The sequence below is a fragment of the Caenorhabditis briggsae genome, assembly GCF_000004555.2.
Source record: "Caenorhabditis briggsae complete genome, chrIII, whole genome shotgun sequence".
In the NCBI taxonomy this organism is placed as follows: Eukaryota; Metazoa; Nematoda; class Chromadorea; order Rhabditida; family Rhabditidae; genus Caenorhabditis; species Caenorhabditis briggsae.
Genome location: NC_013490.2, coordinates 8,653,115 through 8,672,328, shown reverse-complemented (window position 1 = coordinate 8,672,328; position 19,214 = coordinate 8,653,115). Strand labels below are relative to the sequence as shown.

General features: G+C 39.5%; 7 protein-coding genes across 7 annotated transcripts; 1 reads left to right on the top strand and 6 right to left on the bottom strand.

Annotated features, from left to right (window-relative positions):
- Positions 1-2,950: 2,950 nt before the first annotated feature.
- CBG09829 lies at positions 2,951-3,909 on the bottom strand (the record flags this gene model as incomplete). Its single annotated transcript, XM_002641486.1, has 4 exons — positions 2,951-3,093; positions 3,157-3,286; positions 3,650-3,758; positions 3,860-3,909. 4 exons carry the CDS (start codon positions 3,907-3,909, stop codon positions 2,951-2,953), a joined length of 432 nt encoding a protein of 143 aa, XP_002641532.1.
- A 675-nt stretch (positions 3,910-4,584) lies between these two features.
- CBG09828 lies at positions 4,585-5,742 on the bottom strand (the record flags this gene model as incomplete). Its single annotated transcript, XM_002641485.1, has 4 exons — positions 4,585-4,695; positions 4,743-5,351; positions 5,403-5,606; positions 5,650-5,742. The coding sequence occupies 4 exons, from the start codon at positions 5,740-5,742 to the stop codon at positions 4,585-4,587; spliced, it is 1,017 nt and encodes a 338-aa protein (XP_002641531.1).
- Positions 5,743-5,915: 173 nt separating this feature from the next.
- Positions 5,916-6,987, bottom strand: Cbr-ppfr-4 (the record flags this gene model as incomplete). Its single annotated transcript, XM_002641484.1, has 3 exons — positions 5,916-6,280; positions 6,323-6,749; positions 6,796-6,987. The coding sequence occupies 3 exons, from the start codon at positions 6,985-6,987 to the stop codon at positions 5,916-5,918; spliced, it is 984 nt and encodes a 327-aa protein (XP_002641530.1).
- Positions 6,988-7,414: 427 nt separating this feature from the next.
- On the bottom strand, positions 7,415-7,734 carry CBG09826 (the record flags this gene model as incomplete). Its single annotated transcript, XM_002641483.1, has 2 exons — positions 7,415-7,560; positions 7,608-7,734. The coding sequence occupies 2 exons, from the start codon at positions 7,732-7,734 to the stop codon at positions 7,415-7,417; spliced, it is 273 nt and encodes a 90-aa protein (XP_002641529.1).
- Positions 7,735-8,054: 320 nt separating this feature from the next.
- CBG09825 lies at positions 8,055-13,235 on the bottom strand (the record flags this gene model as incomplete). Its single annotated transcript, XM_045244152.1, has 12 exons — positions 8,055-8,120; positions 8,165-8,319; positions 8,354-8,430; positions 8,477-8,806; positions 8,859-8,959; positions 9,009-9,404; positions 9,479-9,754; positions 9,800-10,399; positions 10,446-10,650; positions 10,700-11,404; positions 12,790-13,057; positions 13,136-13,235. The coding sequence occupies 12 exons, from the start codon at positions 13,233-13,235 to the stop codon at positions 8,055-8,057; spliced, it is 3,279 nt and encodes a 1,092-aa protein (XP_045094122.1).
- Positions 13,236-14,040: 805 nt separating this feature from the next.
- Positions 14,041-19,080, top strand: Cbr-apb-1 (the record flags this gene model as incomplete). The annotated part of the gene is made up of 9 exons (XM_002641480.1): positions 14,041-14,077; positions 14,122-14,363; positions 14,414-15,427; positions 15,474-15,970; positions 16,018-16,621; positions 16,669-16,731; positions 18,582-18,662; positions 18,714-18,962; positions 19,009-19,080. 9 exons carry the CDS (start codon positions 14,041-14,043, stop codon positions 19,078-19,080), a joined length of 2,859 nt encoding a protein of 952 aa, XP_002641526.1.
- Cbr-gpa-17 lies at positions 16,798-18,278 on the bottom strand (the record flags this gene model as incomplete). The annotated part of the gene is made up of 5 exons (XM_045244151.1): positions 16,798-17,181; positions 17,229-17,524; positions 17,569-17,992; positions 18,036-18,143; positions 18,195-18,278. The coding sequence occupies 5 exons, from the start codon at positions 18,276-18,278 to the stop codon at positions 16,798-16,800; spliced, it is 1,296 nt and encodes a 431-aa protein (XP_045094121.1).
- Positions 19,081-19,214: the final 134 nt, after the last annotated feature.

Here is a 19,214-nt window from a genome sequence, read left to right as displayed (position 1 = left end):
CAAAGTCCAAAAATCCGAACAAATGTCCTTACATACCCTCTGATACGCTCGTTTCCGCCCAATCAAGGATATCTGCATACCTTTGTTTCACATGTGATCGTAGTGTGGTAAACTATTGATATCAGTTATGGCGCCGTCCTGATTATATACTCTTATGCATCCTTTATTACTTTGTTTTTCGATCTCTCCAACTTTTTTCCCGGTTTTTGTTTGGTCGTCAGGCGCATGAACTCATTAATCATACTGTAATTCCTCTCACCTTTACTCCCTACCAATGTACCAAAAAGAAGACCTCCCAGACAGATAGATAACACATTCTCTTCTCATTTTTTAAAAAAAGATTTAATTGGTGTTCGATTGTGAGATAAAAAAGATCACGAAGACTATTCCCGGCTGGGGCGACAGAACATTATATTCTGTCTGTTATATTAATTGTGCCGTCGCCACACACAGGTCGTCGTCTCGCTTTGAAAAGTACAGTAACCTGTGAAAGTACGCGGATACGCAGAGAGTGACGATGATGCAGCAGGTCGCATCTAAAAAGGTCATGTCGAATGTTCTAAATTTCCATCCATATCGTTTTTGCGACATGGTGGGCGCCGCAACCGCAACGAACTACAGTAAACCTTTGCACCGCAACTTTCTCCGAAACCTCCGTGGCGGGGAGAGAGGTAACCCCAAAAAGTTTCGACCTTTCGTTTTCGGAACTTATCAAGGAGGGCTATCAAAATGATTGACGATCCCTTTCACTGACTTCTTCTTCTTCTTCTCCTTGCTTCTTCATATTTTTATTTTATCCGAAAAAGAATTGATAAACAGTTTGGCACAAAGCTGATCTGACTCAGATCATCTGAGGAGAAGCTACAAGAAAGAGAGAAAATGTTTTTGTTTTGCATAAATGGAAAGAAAAGCACTTGGATTGAGCTCTTGATAAGAGAAGAGAAAGGAAGAGTCACCCCCTCTTAACTTTAGTTAGAGCAAATATAGATATAGTCTCGGTGCTCTACTGATCTCCTTTTCTGGACAGCTACTAGACAGTAAATAAATCTTTGGCTCTCTTTGCTCTTTTCTTCATTTCCGCATATATTTCTTCGTTCCTATATACTATATTCACCTTGTTTTGGACCCAGCCCTGCTGCCACCCAGGTTTCCCGCATTATCAATATTTGCCAGACGAATTTCAGAGGACGGGCATCGCGAAAGGGAACCTCGATTTCAAAATTGGCACGGGGTCAATTTTCTGACAAGAAAGTACGACGAAGCGCGGTTTCTTTAGATGTCGTGCAGGCTAGATTCAGAAGATATTACTGTATTCCGACGAAACACGTGTCAGCAACATGAATAAATCGTTTTTAGAAGTGCCTGGTCACGTAGAGCGATTAGAAAAAGGTGGCGACGAAGAAGGGCGAAGACGTGCGGCCTGAGTAATTCGACATCACTGAAAGATAGAAATCTAGGTGTTGTACTTGCCGGGTGAATTTCTTTTTTCGTTTCTTCAGAGTAGGCGGCTGAATGCTACTACTCTCGACCCAACGCGTCCCGATGTGGAAAAGTGCATTTCTCTTCTCGATTGCGTCGTTTCCTTTCATCTCGAAGCGTCGCGAAATTCGGATGCGAGTATGAGATATCGCCTGTATGTTGAATGTTGGGTGAACCGCCTATTCAACAATCAACGAGATTAATGCTGCTGCTGTTGATGATGCTTTCCGAGATAAATGAAAGTAGGGTATCACAGGCAACTGGTGTAGAAAGTTCTGTCCCGTTTCTCCTTTTCGAGAACAAAAAAGTGGAAAGTCTAGGGATGAATGATAGTGGAAAAAAGGAGAAGAGAGAGTGATGTCTGCGGGAAAACTATGATCAGTTCAGTAACCAATGCTGGGAAAAGTGTTGGATGTAGGTCGAAATTTTGATAATTAGGACAAAAACAATTCAATGAGCAATTCAACTTGCAGGATTTTCCGAAATAGAAACCGGAATCGCGACTACCGTAATATATTGCTTTGACAATTTGTGACACCTTCTTCTTCTTCTGTTGGTATACTTTTCCTGCCATTTGCCATCATTGGTCAATGTCAAATATACGTTGTTTGTACTGCCGGAACCTTTGAAAATCGTAGACAACTTTGTCAACAGATATGAAAATTATTTGCGAAAAAAAGTTTCAAGTGGGTCTGGGTCAAAGAAAATTTTCGTTTGAATGTGCAAACGATAAAAAAAGAATAGGTTAAGCATTTATCAAATAAAGAAGACATTTGAATTCTGCAACAAATTCGAATATTATTCTGGTACGAAAAACCGGAGCTGTGGAAAGAAAACGCTGATGACCGTGTCCAAAGGTCCCACAACGACAACTACAGTAACCTAAAAACTGTATATTTTCCGTATCCATTTCCCCTTTTGTCATTGCTTTTCGTAAGTTTTTTTCCTTTTGATCGCTCCAAAAAAATACGGAAAATACCTTTTTGGTAGTGAGAAAATAAACTGAAAACGCATGAAAATCTAGTAAATAAATCGGGAAAATAAAAGTATTTTTAGAATACGGTAGTTGTCGTTGTGGGACCTTCGGCCACGGCCACCGGGGTTCTCTTCTGCAACCTTTGTTCCAAAGTAATAGTGAACTATGAAAATGTATAAGCTAGGTTTAAAAAAGGTTATACTGGTTGATCATACTTTAATCAAACGATCTTGAAATCTGGGATTCAGACTCTGTTCTACAAAATCATGTATAAATCACTGACCGTAGGACTACAAAAATTTCCCAGGATTACCGTATCTCTCACAGAAATTGAGATAAATGAGCTCAAAGTTTACAGTTTTTTTTTTGGGTGAGCTATTAATGGAAATACGGTATTTCGATTATATAAAATTTTCAAAACAGTTCTGAATATGCATAATTTTATTAGACAAAAAAAATGAAAAATATGATCAAGCAATCGAAATCGAAGGCATTTTAGACCCATCCCTCTGGTGGATTCCATCCGTACTTGGTCAAAACCTTATTGGTAAGTTTGATGTACTCGCGGATCGCTTCGATTTGAGTCTTTCCGCTATGCTTCTTCCAGTATTGACTGCACTTCAAAGCAGTGTTTCCATCTGAAACTCGTCTTGATTGTTTATAAATTAAATAAATTATTATTATTATTATTATTATTTTACCGTAATCTCCAACAGTGGCTTGCATGTATAGAGCATTTAGCTCCTCGAGTCTCTCCGGAGGAACCTCGAAATCTCCATGTTTGCCTTTATATCCAGCACGACTCATCTTATCAATGGCATTGGCGAAATCCTAAAATAAACGGTATATTGTTTTCGTGCTCTGATGCCCAAAACAACAAAAACAATTAGTCTCTCGACGGTTCGATGGAACACGAACACGAGGAGAGTGTCCTTCAAAACACTGATAACAACAGGAACAAAAACATAGAACACAATAGAAGAGATTAGAGATAAAACTAGAGTCACTTGTGTCGAAATAGGGTTTAGTTTTCAGGTTTTCAGATGAAGTCGGCAAGATTTGAAAGTCTTGTTACATGATTACAGTAGTCTAGGATTTCGAAATTGTATCTTATGGTTTCTGTGGTTGAAGATTTTTCTAAATGGGATTTTTATAGGTTCTTCATTCAGAACTATTTAGATGGAGCTCACGCACTTTGAGTCTCCAGGCATCACGATCCTCCTTATGCCGTTTCTCCCAGTACATTTTGAATTCGAGCCCTCTTTGACGGGCCTCGACCTCCTCTCTCTTCCATGTTTCCCATCTGGAATGTCATTCATCAATCATTCACAAATGTGTCTCGTGTATGTATGTGTGGGAACGGAAAAATAGTCAAAACCAGTAATGATATCAGAAATCACATACCGAATCGTTTGCTTTCTAGCTTCCTCGAGTTTCTTACTATCGTAATCCATGTTGTTGACCTAAATAGCCATCGCTCAATCAGCTGATTCGAATTAGAAGGGAAGAGAGAAGAGGATATATAACATCAGCGAAAAGATGAACAACGAGACAAAAAAAGATTATTGGAAGGGGAAAAACGAGATAATAATTGGTGGGAGAAGAAGCCAAAAGGCAGCAGAGGGTCAAGGATATTAGTCATGCGTGTGGTGGACCGGCGGTCGGCCGAACGAAGGCGAAAACGGAAAACAACACAAAAAACCAGCGCGACTTCTTCGTTATCAATTTCACCTCGATAACCGCTAAAGAGACGTTCCGTCGATTTATGGCTATGAACTAACAAGAGAAATGCGGGTTATTTATACGACCATTCATTAACTTGAATTATTGAGAAAGGACAAATAAGAATAAGAGTGGCCAATAAATACTGAGAGCACAATGAAACAAATCGTTGCCAATTTGGGATTTTCTGGCTCGACAATAACGTCGATATGGCTAGGAAAGTGGATGTAACATGAGAAACAACTAGAAAACAACAGCGGTTGCGTTATAAATAATCACCATATTGTTACAGTATAAAAATTGCTCAGGAAACTGGAAACCAAAGCACTGTAAGATGCAGGAAATATAGCTGTGAAGTCAAAAAAAACAAAGTGGTGAAGCGAACAAAGTTTGGAATTTTAATATATTTAGCACATATCGACGACATCATCATTGAATGGGACGTCATTCGAAGTTCCGAGTTCTTCAGTTGCGAGATCACTTTCAGCTTGAGCAACGAGGTCCATTGTCTTCTTCACCTGAAATTTTGGAAAGTAATTATCAATTATCATACTGATTCACTCACGTCTTCAAGCTGCCTAGAGTAATTTTGAGCTTTCTTCTTTTGCTTCGACCGGTGCTTATCAGCATTTCTCATATTGTCGAAAATATTGTTTTTGGTTTCTCGAGAAACCGACGGTTCCATTTTGAAAAGTGTGATGAATACTCCTCCAGGAGTACGGCGTCGACTACCATCCGCAACTTTCATACCACCGTTCTGCTCCACTTCTTTGGTATCATTGAAGAGCTTCAATGCAAGCTCACGGCCTATAGCATTCACAATTTTCTTGACAGTGTCTGGATCTTTTTCTCCCATCGCAGCAGCAACCTGATTTCCGAGTTCATCGAGAGTCGATCCTTTGTCGAATTGAGCAGCGAGCATAGTTTCAAGAGTAAATTCTTCAGCCATCAATTGAGCAGTTTTCTTTTGTTGATGAGCTGGTCTCGGTGGTCTATCCTGAGCCATTTTATCGTGGTATCGCTTGTTGGCTCCTTTCTTGCCCCACCAGCCACTTTCTTCTTCTTCTGTTACCAGTTTCTTTTCACTTTTCTTGACTCCAAACTCTTCGTCCAATGCACTAGGTGCATCTCCAAACAAATCGTCACTTGCTGGAGTCACCAGAACCACTGGTTTCTGAAATTTTTTCTAGCGAAAATAAGACGTTTGAGATTATGTACAACTTACATCATAATGAGGTCTCTTCTCTTTCCCTTTGTTCGCCTGTTTTCTTTGAAATTCATCTTGTGGCATTATGTAGGACTCAGGTCCACGAGAAACATTGGGTTGATGTCTTGACGATCGATCCAAGTTGATTTTTGAACCCTTTTCAAGCAATTGATCCTCAAGAAGCATATCAGACCATATGTTCTTTGCTTTCTTAGCTGGTTCCTGAATGAAAAAGTGAAAAATGTACAATTTGAGAACTACTTACAGATTTCAAGTCATCGTCAACATCTTTTGCGATCGGAAGTCTGTCCTCATCGGAATCACCATCGGAATCACGACGTCTTTTACGGAAAGCCATTTCACCACAACAGATTTCTGTGAATTTTTTTGTTTTATCCGGGAAAACGAATGGGAAAGTAGAAAGGAATGAAAATTCAATACCAATATAAAAACCATAAACCATTCTACAGTTTGAAATCATTTATTAAGAAGGCCATATACAACTTTCGAGATCACTACTAATATTACAAATTATCCTTTGTTTTGTGTGTTTCCCCATCCACGACGGTGATCATCTTTATACTCGTCCCATCGCATTGCCTTTGCTCTTGCTTCATCATCGTCTTCCTCTTCCGATTCCATCTGTTGCTGAGGCTCTGGGGCGGATGACTGTGGCGCATTGTGTGGGTTACATCCGAATTTCTGATGATACCATTCATCGACACTCATAGCTGGAATGCCTGGATATCCGACGCCAAACACTTGCTTTTGTTGAGCGTCTCTCGTAATGATGAAAGGTTTCAATTGAGGAACAGTTTTCAAAGGTTCTGATGGAGCCGGGTATCTGTTTGGATGAGCAGAGCGTTCAGCCATCATTTTCAACAACGGTATCTCGTCTGAAACAAAACATATTCAGAAAAATATTGATTACTTATTACCTTCGATGGCTTGAAGTTCTTCGTGAGAACGTTCACACCAAAACTGAAGCTGCGTAATATATAGCTCTCTCAGATTCTGCTCGTCAATGGAAACCGCTTCAAGTTGTTTCTTGATTCTCAGTTCCGCCACTTTCAGTTCCTGTTTTTTCTTGTGACGTTCTAACTTCAAACGCCGAATTTCTTCAACAGACATCTTTGTTTTCTTTCCAGCGTCGTCTTTTACTTCGGTGTCTTCATCGTCCCATGGCAACTTCGTTGTTATTAGGCATAGATTCCTGAGTCGATCCAAGAAATTTCGAAGATAAACTTTGGACTTTCTCAACTCGTCAAGCTTCAGACTGGCATCAACTATCACATTTTGATGGAAAATTCCCAAAAAACAAGGAACCAGTAGATAAGGAAGAGAATTTGTGGGAACATCTTCAATCTGAGAATGTCTTTCTTTATTGAGAGCTTTCATTTTCAAATCAAACCTGCTCATTTGAAGAATACAATTTGAGTTGATTGACTACTTTTGTAACAGAATGAAGATTTTCAATTCCAGTTTTGAGGCGAGGCTGGAGTTCGGCTGTGGTATAAACGCCATCCTCTATGTCGGATATTAATTTCTTCGCAGGTTCGAAGAGAGCTTGAAGAGAAACTTCGTCATCTGACAGTTCTGACATATTCTGTAAAAAATAAATATGTCAATAAAAGCACAGAATTAAATACTAGAAATATCGAAAACATTTTTTGTTCAAAGAACAGCAACGAAAAAAATAACAGCAGCATATTTGACAACACTTCTGCAAACACTCAGACTCAAAATTGCGGACAACCTAGAAAAAAAAATCTGGAAGGTTTTGAAATAGTGAAAACTACACAACAACAAAAAACAACAACAACACGTGCCATTTTGACATAAATATAGGATTGGTATCAACTAGGATTTGCTTCAGAACACTTTAAACTCGGCTCGTTTGTGATACTCCGAGCGAAACAGGGCTTCCAGTTGTTATTCTTATTATTGTTTGAGAATAATAATTTTCATTCGAGAACAGGCGAAAAAAGAAGGTTCAATAAAATGTCTTTATAATTGTCGAAAATAAACGATTAGTAGACTTGTCCGTTCTTCAGCAATTTTCCTGGATAGCATCTCTTCAGACATTCGTCAGTGAAACAGCACACACTCTTGGTTGGGAAATCGCTGTAGGCACAATTTCCATTTTTTGCACAGCAGGCCGCTTTTTCAGCAGAATCTGGAACACACCAAAAATCTCGTTGAGGTAAATACCTTGCAACTCACAATTCTCTACAGTACACGGAGTGGTCTCCGCGCCATACTTGCAGAACATGTTCATGTACTTGTCGAAGTTTTGGCATGAGTGTGCCAAAGACACGAATAGAAGAACAAGGATTATCTCGATCCGCATTTTTGTGAATCGACAGATGAACCGACTGAAGGGATCCTGGTTGGAAGCTTTCACAACAACCCTTCAGAACAGCTGCCACCATTTTTTTGGCATCGTCAGCTGTTCAGGAAACTGGCTCCGGGTGAGCTTTGACCATTTGATCAAACGGAAGACTCATGACAGGATAAGACCTTCAGTTTTGCCCAAGGACGTTGGGTTGTTTATTGAAGTGTTATAAAATAAGAAGCAACAAATAACGATGTCACAAACAATATATTTTACTAACGAAAAAAAAAGTTAACAACTGGTTATCACTAAACATTGTACCCTCAACAAGACATTCACGATGAATTTACGATATTCTGAACAGCTTGGGTGCGCATTTCACTTGTATGTGCAGAAACAACCTGAAATCAGTTCAGAGTTCACAGAATTCAATGCATAGACATACCAACAACAGAGGCTTCAGAGCAGATCTTAACGAATTGAAAAGATCTGGGAATATTAGTTCCTGTTGGGCTAGCAGTTGTTTGATACGATGTCTTTCTGTTGCTTGATTGAAACAAGCTGGGCAATTTTCAGCTACAACAGGAAGTTCTGAAAACACTTATTTGGTTCAGAAATTAATTAAACTGCCAACTCTTTTCTTCCGCAAAGTTACGAAGCGCCTTCTCACGAACCATGATCAATGGCCGGATTACTCTTAGCTGATTATCTCTGGAAACATTTTAAAATGGAAAAAATTGTATTATATCAATCTCACTTTGTAGTATACTGTGCTTTCATTGTACTCAAATTTCCATTCTGGAATGCAGCAATGAAAAAACTCTCAGCTAAATCATCCAAGTGTTGACCCATTGCGAGCACATTCCATCCATGGAATTGAGCAGCCGCCGCAAGTCTTCCCCGTTTCATCCGGCTACAGAATGCACAAATCGACCGTAGTCCCGGTGTTTTCATAGCAGCTCCGATGATATCTTGCTCCTCGTAGAAGTAGTCGATGTTTAGTTTTCTACAGTACTCAATAAGCGGTCTTGGATTGAATTCGGCGGATCCAGGATCAACAGTGATTGCTCCAAGCTGGAAGGAAGTGCTGAAAAAATACTAATTTTGAGATGAAATCCTTTTTTTTTTAAATTTTAAACCTTCTAGCTTTGTTGCACCTCTGTTGATAATGCCTTAAAATGTGAAGAAGGGATAAGGAGTCCTTTCCGCCTGACAGGCAAACTAGAACTTTGTCACCATTCTAAACAACAGAAAAAATATGTTATCTAGTTATCATTACTGAAACTAACTCTAATCATTTTCAATTGATGAATGACATCGGTGACTTTCTTGTACATTTCCAGTGGAGGAATCTGCCATTCTTGTTTTCTTTCTTCTTCTTTTCTCAAATTCTCAATTCGTTTCACAATAACTCTTTTGTTCCAATCTTCCATCTGTTTCACATCTTCAGCTTCACTTTCATCTACCCCCACGTTTTCAGTGGCGCCTGCCTTCGTAGATTGATCGTCGCATTTTAGAAGGCAAACTACGTCATCACAGATAACTTGGCAAGTTGACTCTTCTTTGGCGTCATTCTCAGAAGGCTTTGGGATCTCATCTAGTTTGCCCAATATCTCCGGGATCTGTTTGACTGGAACGTCTGAGTATTTTCTGGGGATGAAAACTGTGCCTTGAAGTGACTGTTTCTTCCTGCACGCTGTTCAGCGATCTGAACATTTTAAAGGTTTGATTTTTATTGTAACTGGTCTAAAAAGTTTACCTCGATTGGAAGAACAAACCATCGAAGCCTCTGAAACTTTTCGTTCACAGCGACTCTTCCATCGGGAATTTTAGAGAGGTTTATTGATTGGGATGCTTCCAGTGCCAACGTTTGTGCTAAACGGAGACACGTATTCATATCAGTAACATCTGGAACAATCTTAGCTTTCGTTTTTAAACCGCTAGGAGTGAATTGAATATATCCCAGCCATCGTCGTCCGTGAAAGACGCGTTGGTTTTGATGATGCCATTCTCCGGTCTCAGTGTTCACTTGGTACTGAAAATACTTTCTTCACTAAGAAGTAAATTGTTTAAAACTTGCCAAGTGAAGGAAATCGGAAGCGTGTTCGGCGACAAATTCGACGGCTGAAACAATATCGTCAACTTGTTGCATGGTGAAAAAGTACGGAAAGGATATCCGAGTGAATCCTGGACGCAAGAACTCTTGTTGAGAGTACTCTGCCTGTCTACGGAGATGAGTACGGTCCAAATCAGGCGATTCTTGAATAGCGTTAACAAATTCTCGTGATAATTCTTCATCAACTCCCAACAGTTTTTGAGCATAAGGTCCAGCACACATGCATCCAGCTCTCGTTTGAATTCCGAATAAATCATTGAGAAGAACCGAAATGTAGTTATGATGGAAGAAGAGATTGCTGTTTGGGGATCGAATCAAGAATGAAAGAACAGGAAGACGACCTTCAACTGTAGACGGTCCGAGAAGAACCAAGTTGTTAGTTTTATTGAAACTTTTGAAGACTCGTCTTGAAATAGTTTCCTCTAATTGTTTGATTGTTTCTTCGCCAACAGCTCTTTTCATTTTAACCGCCATCGCCAATCTGACTGCACCTACAGCATCAGCTGTTCCTCCTTCTTCACGATGTTCCACTTCTTTCAAAAACCATTCATCAGAATCATTGACCTAGAACAATTTTGGTTTTCATTTTCGAAATGAAAAAAGAACTCACAAAGAAGACTGTTCCACCACCGATTCTCTTTGGTTTTGTAGCTTGAATTAAATATTTTTTGACAATCAGAACACCAGGTGAGCTGACACCTCCTGGAAGTTTATGACCGGAGAAGAATAGAGCATCTAGTGGAGTTTCTCCGTTGAATGTGATTGGAATATATGGAGCAGCTGATGCATAGTCCCATATAGAAATTGCATTACAGCTGGAAAACAAGAAAACTTTTAAAAACCTACTGGCATGAAGTAATAAACCTTTTGAGAATTTTCGTTACACTTTGAACATCAATAAGGACTCCAGTGAGATTTGAACATGCGCAGAATGCTCCAATAATTTTGATGTCTCCATGATTCTCTCTTACTTCTTTTAGGACAGCTTTCAAGTTGTCTAAATCCACGTGTCCGCTTTCTAGCTCTTCTACACTACGCATCTCTTTAGCTAGCTTCCTCCAGGGAAGTAGATTACTATGATGTTCTTGAATCGAATGGATAACCACAACATCTTCGTTTCCCGCTTCAGATTGCAACAAATGAACAAGAAGCTCAACAGCACAAGTCGATCCACTTCCGGTGAAAATTACAGAATCCTGATCTCCACATCCACTCATAGCTCTAATTTCTTGTTTCGCTTCATGCATGAACAATGTCGTCTGTTCCGCTGTAACAGTCACTGAACTATGAGTATTTCCATAGAATGGTAGAACTTCTGATTGGATATATTTTTCGATAGAAGAAAACGATCGAGCACTTGCTGTGTAATCGCAGTACACAACTTTTCTTGGTCCGAACGGTCCTTCCATAACGGCATCAGATCCGATCTCATCGTTTCTCATCCACGATAACAATTCGTAAGAATTATTCCAGTTTTCCGATTTTTCTACATCGTCGGTTGAAACATCGGGCACATTCTCGGCAAACTTTCGAGAGCCCATCCGCTTCTTCTTCGCGAGAGGAGAATCTCTGAATAGAAGCAAATAAGAGATATGTAACCGAATTAGAAAAAAAGACGAGCTTGAGAGGCTTCTATCTGTCACATTTTCCTATATGACAGAGCAAAAAACGATTCTTCTATTGAATGTTGTTGCAATACAGCTGATTTCTATATTTTCAGATTACTGGATATCGATAAAATTTAGAACAGTTTGTTTCATTGATCTGAAGAGTTATGATTTATTACAGAAACCATTCCAGACATCACCACCGAACTGTCAACTTCAATACTCGAGTCAGATTGGTAGACTTTCATGTGGAAACATTTCGTATACACTGGTCCATCAACATGCTAATCTTTTCCGCCAATGCAATGATATATCAGGTGATGATAACTGATAGAACCTTGAAACCAAAATTTAAAAATACGAAGAATATGTTTACAGTTTATATCATTTATTGAGAAAAATTTACAGAAGGCTATCGCCGCAATTTGTCAAGAAGTGAGGTACTGTTGTATATTGGAAACTGCCACTGGTTTCTGACATTCCAGTCATACTCGGCGAGAGGAGAACGTGTGCAGTCAAACTTCGTACAGGGTCAGTTGATAATCTGAAACGAAAGTTGTAAATTAAACCAAATTTATAGATCTAGTAGCTTTTCTACTTGCTGTAATTGCTCCAGTGTATGCATTGATAGGATACTTTTTTTCGAAAGATGCGAAAGGAGTAATTCGAGCATTGTCAGTATCAACGTTCGCCTCACTCCTTCCAAACATCATTACAATGTTTATAATTCATTCTACCAACACTCAAGAACCGAAAAATGAAGAGCTAATATTATATTATACTGAAGCTGATTGGAGCTTATTTTGTTCTGTTGGGGGTTGCTTTTTGTGTAAGTCGTACTAAATATAAAACAGAACCAACTTTAATTTCAAAACTCTACAGTGGGTCTTACAACGCATGTATGTATAGTAGAGCATCGCCATTCCGTCGAACGTCAGCTAAGCCAACGAAGACGGAGACAATTGCACAATGCCTTGATGTCATCATGTCGTCAGGATATCGCGATGGCGATCCGTGCCAGAATGACAGTTATTTGAATAATTTTTAAAAACTCACCTAAAACTCCATGGCTTCAGCAGATCGTTTCTTCTTTTCTGAAGGAATTTCTGATTCGGACTTTTCCCTCTTTTTCTTCTTTTCCTTCTTCTTCTTCTTTTTATGTTTTCTTGGAAATCCTTTCTCTGTTTCATCATCCTCGAACCCGTATGGATCATATGGTGGTTTTATCCGTATCATGTTAGATTTCTCACTGTAAGCCAAAACGTCCACTTCTTGTTTTCTTTCAAACAAATGACGATATCTTCAAGTAAATAAATTTTGGGTTAAATCGTTTTCTTCCAATCTAACCTTTCGTCCACCGGACCAGCCGATAACTTGAAACCTTGCATTGCTGAACTTGAAAGATTTGATATCTCTTTGTGAATCGGTGGCTTTTCAATAAGTGCCCTCAGCGAACTAGCTTCTTTAGTGGCATCCAAATGTAACTCTCCTATCACATGTGGTAGAAAAGCCGACATTTTCTCTTTGACACGACGAGTACCATTGAAAGCTCGTTCTACAGGGCCAAGACCATAGGCGGTGAGTAAGTCGTGGTTTCCTTGAATTTCACTGTTATCTGGAAACTCTACGAAGAGATGAAAATTTTCGAATTTGCAATTAATGCTTGAAAATTGCCTTTGTGAGCAAATCTTACCGGGCAAACCCGTTCTGAATGCATAGAAGCATTTGCTCGATTCAGATTTCTTTTTCGTTCGGTCGTTTGAGGTACTAGAAGAACTGGTAGGTTCATTCATACCTAAAAACAGAAAAAAATCATTAATATAGCAAACTTGTTGTTGAATATAATAATACATGAGCGATTTTTTGGAAAAAACGAGTTTTCGAGTTACTTTTTAAGTCGCGAATTGAAAAAACCGCTGAATTTCTGAAATTCGTGTGTGAATTTCCGAGTCAGACGCAAACTGTATGCTTTTAAAGGCGCAGCACTGATTCCAGAAAAAATCTACTGTAGATGGTCTTGAAGGGGAAATTCATGAAATCGATTTCGACGTATTTTTTCGCAAAAATTTTGCAAAAATCAGTACAATTAGCATTGAAAAGGTATGAATTGAGATTTAATCCATTTTTGAGAAATTAACATAACTGTTCTAATAAATCTGTATTGTAACAGTTAGTTTTTAAAAAGTACCGAATAGAATTATTCAAAAAAGGACCCAGCTGCTCTTTGAAACTTTTGAATAAAGCAACTCGTTTGCATACGAATATTCCATTTCTAAAACTCTAAAAACGCGCAAACGACAATCCGGCGCATTTGATGGGAGGGCTTGGCGTGTTTGGTGTGGCCACTCATGCCCTTTTTCTCTCACCTCCACTCTCTCCCTTTTCGGCAATATAATACGACTGGGGGCCTGACAGCGAAATCTTTGCGCACTGCGTTTCATCGATTTTCTATGTTTCTTTCTCCTTTCTTCTGGCTACTTTCTCCAAAACTCAGTTTCCTTATTTCCTTCTTTATATTCCCTTGTTCAGCTTCTTGTCATGATACTCTTGTCCGTTCCCCCAAAAAAGTATTTTTCAGGGTAGTCAAGCAGGTTCAAGATGACCGACTCAAAGTACTTCACAACTACTAAAAAAGGTACAAAAATTTTTTTTGAAAAGTTATAAACTCCTTATTCCTAGGTGAAATATTCGAACTGAAAAATGAGCTCAATTCTGACAAGAAAGAAAAGAAAAAGGAAGCCGTTAAGAAGGTCATTGCAAGTATGACAGTTGGAAAGGATGTTAGTGCTCTATTTCCGGATGTCGTCAATTGTATGCAAACAGATAATGTTGAACTGAAGAAGCTTGTTTACTTGTATCTAATGAACTATGCCAAGTCGCAACCCGATCTGGCCATTATGGCAGTGAATACATTTGTAAAGGTTGGTTGATTTATTATATCCGAATAGTTGTTATTATTAGAATATTTCAGGATTGTGAAGACCCGAATCCCTTGATCCGAGCGCTTGCGGTCCGAACAATGGGATGTATTCGTGTTGAAAAAATTACCGAATATCTCTGTGATCCGTTACGGAGATGTATGAAGGATGAGGATCCATATGTACGAAAGACAGCTGCCGTTTGTGTTGCTAAACTACACGATATGAATCCAACTTTAGTCAAAGATCAAGGATTCGTTGAGCTTCTTAATGATTTGCTTTCTGATGCCAATCCTATGGTAGTAGCCAATGCTGTCGCTGCTTTGACTGAAATGAATGATCAACAAACTGTCATCGAAGTCAACAGTCAAATGGTGAACAAGCTTCTGACAGCTTTGAACGAGTGCACCGAGTGGGGACAAGTTTTCATTTTGGATGCTCTTGCTGGATACACTCCACGCGACGAACGAGAAACTCAGAACATCTGCGAACGTATCTCTCCAAGATTAGCCCATGCCAATGCTGCAGTCGTCCTCTCCACTGTCAAAGTGCTTATGAAGCTTATCGATATGATGCCCGCTGATTCGGATTTTATCACTCAGCTCACCAAGAAACTAGCCCCACCAATGGTCACTCTGCTTTCCGCTGAACCTGAAATTCAATATGTGGCATTGAGAAACATCAACTTGATCGTTCAAAAGCGTCCGGACATCCTTAAACAAGAAATGAAAGTGTTCTTTGTGAAATATAACGATCCAATCTATGTGAAAATGGAAAAACTCGACATTATGATTCGTCTGGCTCAACAGAACAATATCTCTCAAGTGCTGAGTGAACTGAAAGAATACGCGACTGAAGTTGATGTGGACTTTGTCAGAAAGTCTGTTCGTGCAATTGGACGATGCGCAATCAAAGTGGAGACCAGCAGCGAAAGATGCGTTCAAACACTTCTTGAACTCATCCAAACAAAGGTTAATTATGTTGTGCAAGAAGCTGTTGTTGTGATTAAGGACATCTTCAGAAAGTATCCCAATAGATACGAGAGCATTATCTCTGCTCTTTGTGAGGTATAATAATTTATAGTGTGACATCTGAAATTAATATGTTTTTAAGAACTTAGACACTCTTGACGAGCCAGAAGCTCGTGCTTCGATGATTTGGATTATCGGAGAATACGCCGAGCGCATCGACAATGCTGATGAACTTCTTGAAAGCTTCGTTGAAGGCTTTCACGATGAGAATACTCAAGTCCAGCTCCAACTGCTCACCGCCGTTGTCAAACTTTTCCTGAAGAGACCAGGAGTCGCCCAGGCCCTTGTTCAACGCGTTCTTTCTCTTGCTACTCAGGACAGCGACAACCCAGATCTTCGTGATAGAGGATTCATTTACTGGAGACTTCTATCTGCTGATCCAGCTGCTGCCAAGAATGTTGTTCTCACTGAGAAACCTTTGATTTCGGAAGAGACTGATCTTCTAGAGCCATCCCTTTTAGAGCAATTGGTTTGCCACATCGGAACGCTTGCATCTGTTTATCATAAACCTCCATCAGCATTTATCGATCCCGCGAAGGCCCCACTTCGTCAAATCAATCCGATTCCAACTGCCAAATTGTATGTCACAGTTTTTCAAATATTTATTTTCAGTTGTTTATTTTCAGTGGTTCTAGTCTACTGGATACGTCCTCCGCAACTAATGCGTCTAGAAATGGATCTGCTCCTACTGTCATCCCGTCTCAAGACCAGGTCATTGCTGATCTCCTGTCTCTTGATTTGAATGCACCTGCCACCAGTGCCAACACAGGAGGCTATGGAGCTTCAATGTCAGGAACCACCTCCATGGGTGGACTTGATGATCTTCTTGGACTGGGAGGTGATTCCATGCCCGCTGCACCTGCGATGGCTTCCTCAAATAATCCATTTGATTCCCTTGCTGGACTTGGAATGCCAAGTGCTGTTCCAGCAGCTCAACAACCAGCTTCCATCGGTGGTCTCGCTGAAATCTTCGGATCTGGTGGTTTCGGAGCATCTTCTGGCTACACACACCCGAAGGAAATGTGGCTTGAAGCATCGAAGGCTATGGGAATGCAAGTTGAGGGGACTTTTGTGCGAAGAAATGGAAGAATTTCCATGGAGATTACAATCACTAACAGAGCCATGCAAGCAATTTCTGAATTTGCCCTCCAATTCAACAAAAACTCGTTTGGCCTGATACCTGTTGAGCAGATGGATCAATCTCCAATTCTTCCAAATCAATCCAAAAATGTATGTATCAAGTATCGCTTTTATTTCTCAAATTCGTTTATTTTTAGTTCACGATAGTTTGTGACACCTCAGGACCGGTTCAGGTCACCACACCACTCACGAATCTTCAGGTAAGTCTTATTTATAAATGTAAAAAGGTCATCAAAGTAAAAATGTAAATCGAACAAATAATAGAGTTATAAATAACGGGCTTGAGTGAAGAATGCTGATATGATTTCATTCTCAACAGCATAAAAGATAGTGCTCATCAGTTGAGCATCTGTAGCTTGAGTGTATTTCATGTAGTAACTTTTCTTGTCGTTATTGTTCTTCAATATCTCCTTGAATCGATTTCGAATCGAGTCTTTCAAATAGTCGTAGTTCTCGGGCTTGTTTTTCTTGCCGCCTTCTTTTTGATTTTTTGGAAGTTTTGGCGGCACACCAAGAAGCTTCTCAATCTGTCGTTTTCCTTCTCCATCATCATTTTGTAACATTTCTCGGCAAATTTCTTCAAATCTGTCTTGCTTATTGAAAAATATCATTACTGTGCACTCGTCGACTCCACTCATTTCCAGTACAAGCTGAATAATAATAGTTTGTTTTGCACTGGTTTCATATTGCCACCCACCTTAAAGATAGCAGCACTTTTATCAAGAACAGTTCTTCCCTTCGAGTCCTTATCAGGTTCTTGAAAAGCGGCCAGTGATGATACATAAAGCAAAAAGCAATGTCCACTAGTTGTCAAGAATTGCCTCATGAATTGGGGTATTTTTACCTGCAGGTTCATATTCCGACATTCAGATTGAATAAATCGAACACTCACTAATTCACTTTTTTGACCGCCCATGTCATGAATCTCGACTCGTAGTTGCTTGATTCGAAATTTGTAACTTTTGAAAGAAACAGTCGGCTTACGAACATGGACTGAACCTTAGTTTTCGAATAGGCTCTGATATTTTTAGACTCACCAATATCATCGTTTGTAAGCTGATAAGAATCAGTGAAAATGTTGCGAATTCTTCCTTCGTCCTTTAGAAAATATCGGGTTCCGTCTTCAATTTTCAATCCAGCAACGCCAATCGGTTGCTCGAGCAGCCGAACTACTTGAGGATCAGATATGATCTCAATGATGAATCCTCCATATTCATCTTCGATTTGATTCGAATGATCATAAATATCAACTTCTCCTTCGTACAGCTGTGAACATTTTCTCAGAATCGCAGCAGCGGCTGTGGAACTTCGCAAGAACTCTTCGTCGCGATCTCTCGCTTTCCGTATCAATGAGGCAGCAGCCGTTAGAAGATTAATTCGCACTACATTTTTAAGTCCTTCCAATTCGTAGTAATCGAAAATTTTCTCGCGGTCAATCAAGTTCCAGCTATCGTCGTACATCTGAAAATGAGTTTTTAGAATTTAGGAGAACATATTAGAGTACCTGATAGTTATGAGGTTTCTGCATACAGAGACATTTGAGTTGGCGGATAATTGTTGTTTTACCAGCACCTTCTATTCCTAACATGAAAAAATGGATGATATCGCTTTCCTAAAAATATTTAGTTTCCCACAGCACTAAAAAAGCTTAAAAACAAAATACCTTTTTAGTCTTGCTCTTTCCTGTCCCGTTCATAGTTGTCATAGCATCCTCCCCATCTTCTTCTCGCGAACAAAGCGAGCCCATCGTGGCAGAATGGGTCACTCAATCAGAAGAAAAGAAGAAAAAGAAAAAAGTTAGGAGGCACAAAAAATCAATCGATTGATAGAGAATGAAAATGCAAAACGACGCAGCACACCAAAAAGACCGATATGGGCATTATGTGATTTGTTATCATAAGAAGAGTGATGAGATGGCACGACGTACAAACATTAAATGCCATAGTGTGTCACATCAGTGTGTATTCTAAACAAATATTACAAATCAGAATTCATTCATTTCGCTATTTCTTAAGGATTGGGCTATAAAAATGTGAAATTTTTCTTGCAGGTGGCTATAAAGAACAACATCAATGCCTTCTATTTTGCCACTCAAGTTCCACTCATCGTTTACTTCCGAGAAGATGGACAGGTAGTAGAATAGTGGACTACAACAACAAGAGCTATGATTCGTTATTTTCAGATGGAGAAGCGTGAGTTTTTGGAGGAGTGGAAGAGCATTCCAGAGCAGAACGAGCAACAATTCTCACTTCAAAACACTCAAAATATGAACGCAGATGCGATTTGCACAAAATTGCAACAGAATAACATTCATACGGTAGCTCGTCGCCAAGTCGATAATCAGCAGCTTCTGTACCACTCCGTGAAATACACCAACAATTTGAATGTCCTTTCCGAGCTGAAAGTTAACTCGCAGAACACTGCAATTACGGTAGAACCTCCTGATCCCAAAATTTCCTTAAAATACTTATTTTCAGCTATCCTTGAAATCCAAAAACTTGATGGCCATCGCAAACATGAACGAAGTCTTCCAGTCACTTCTCAACTGAGCCAATTATTTTTCCAGTCCCCACAGCTTTTGCCTTCTCAATAAAATGCACCAAACACGTCGTTCCGCCATTCTCACTTGATAGCAGATGTATTTCAATGTCTAAATTATGTCTCTCAGTTTTTCTTCAATTTA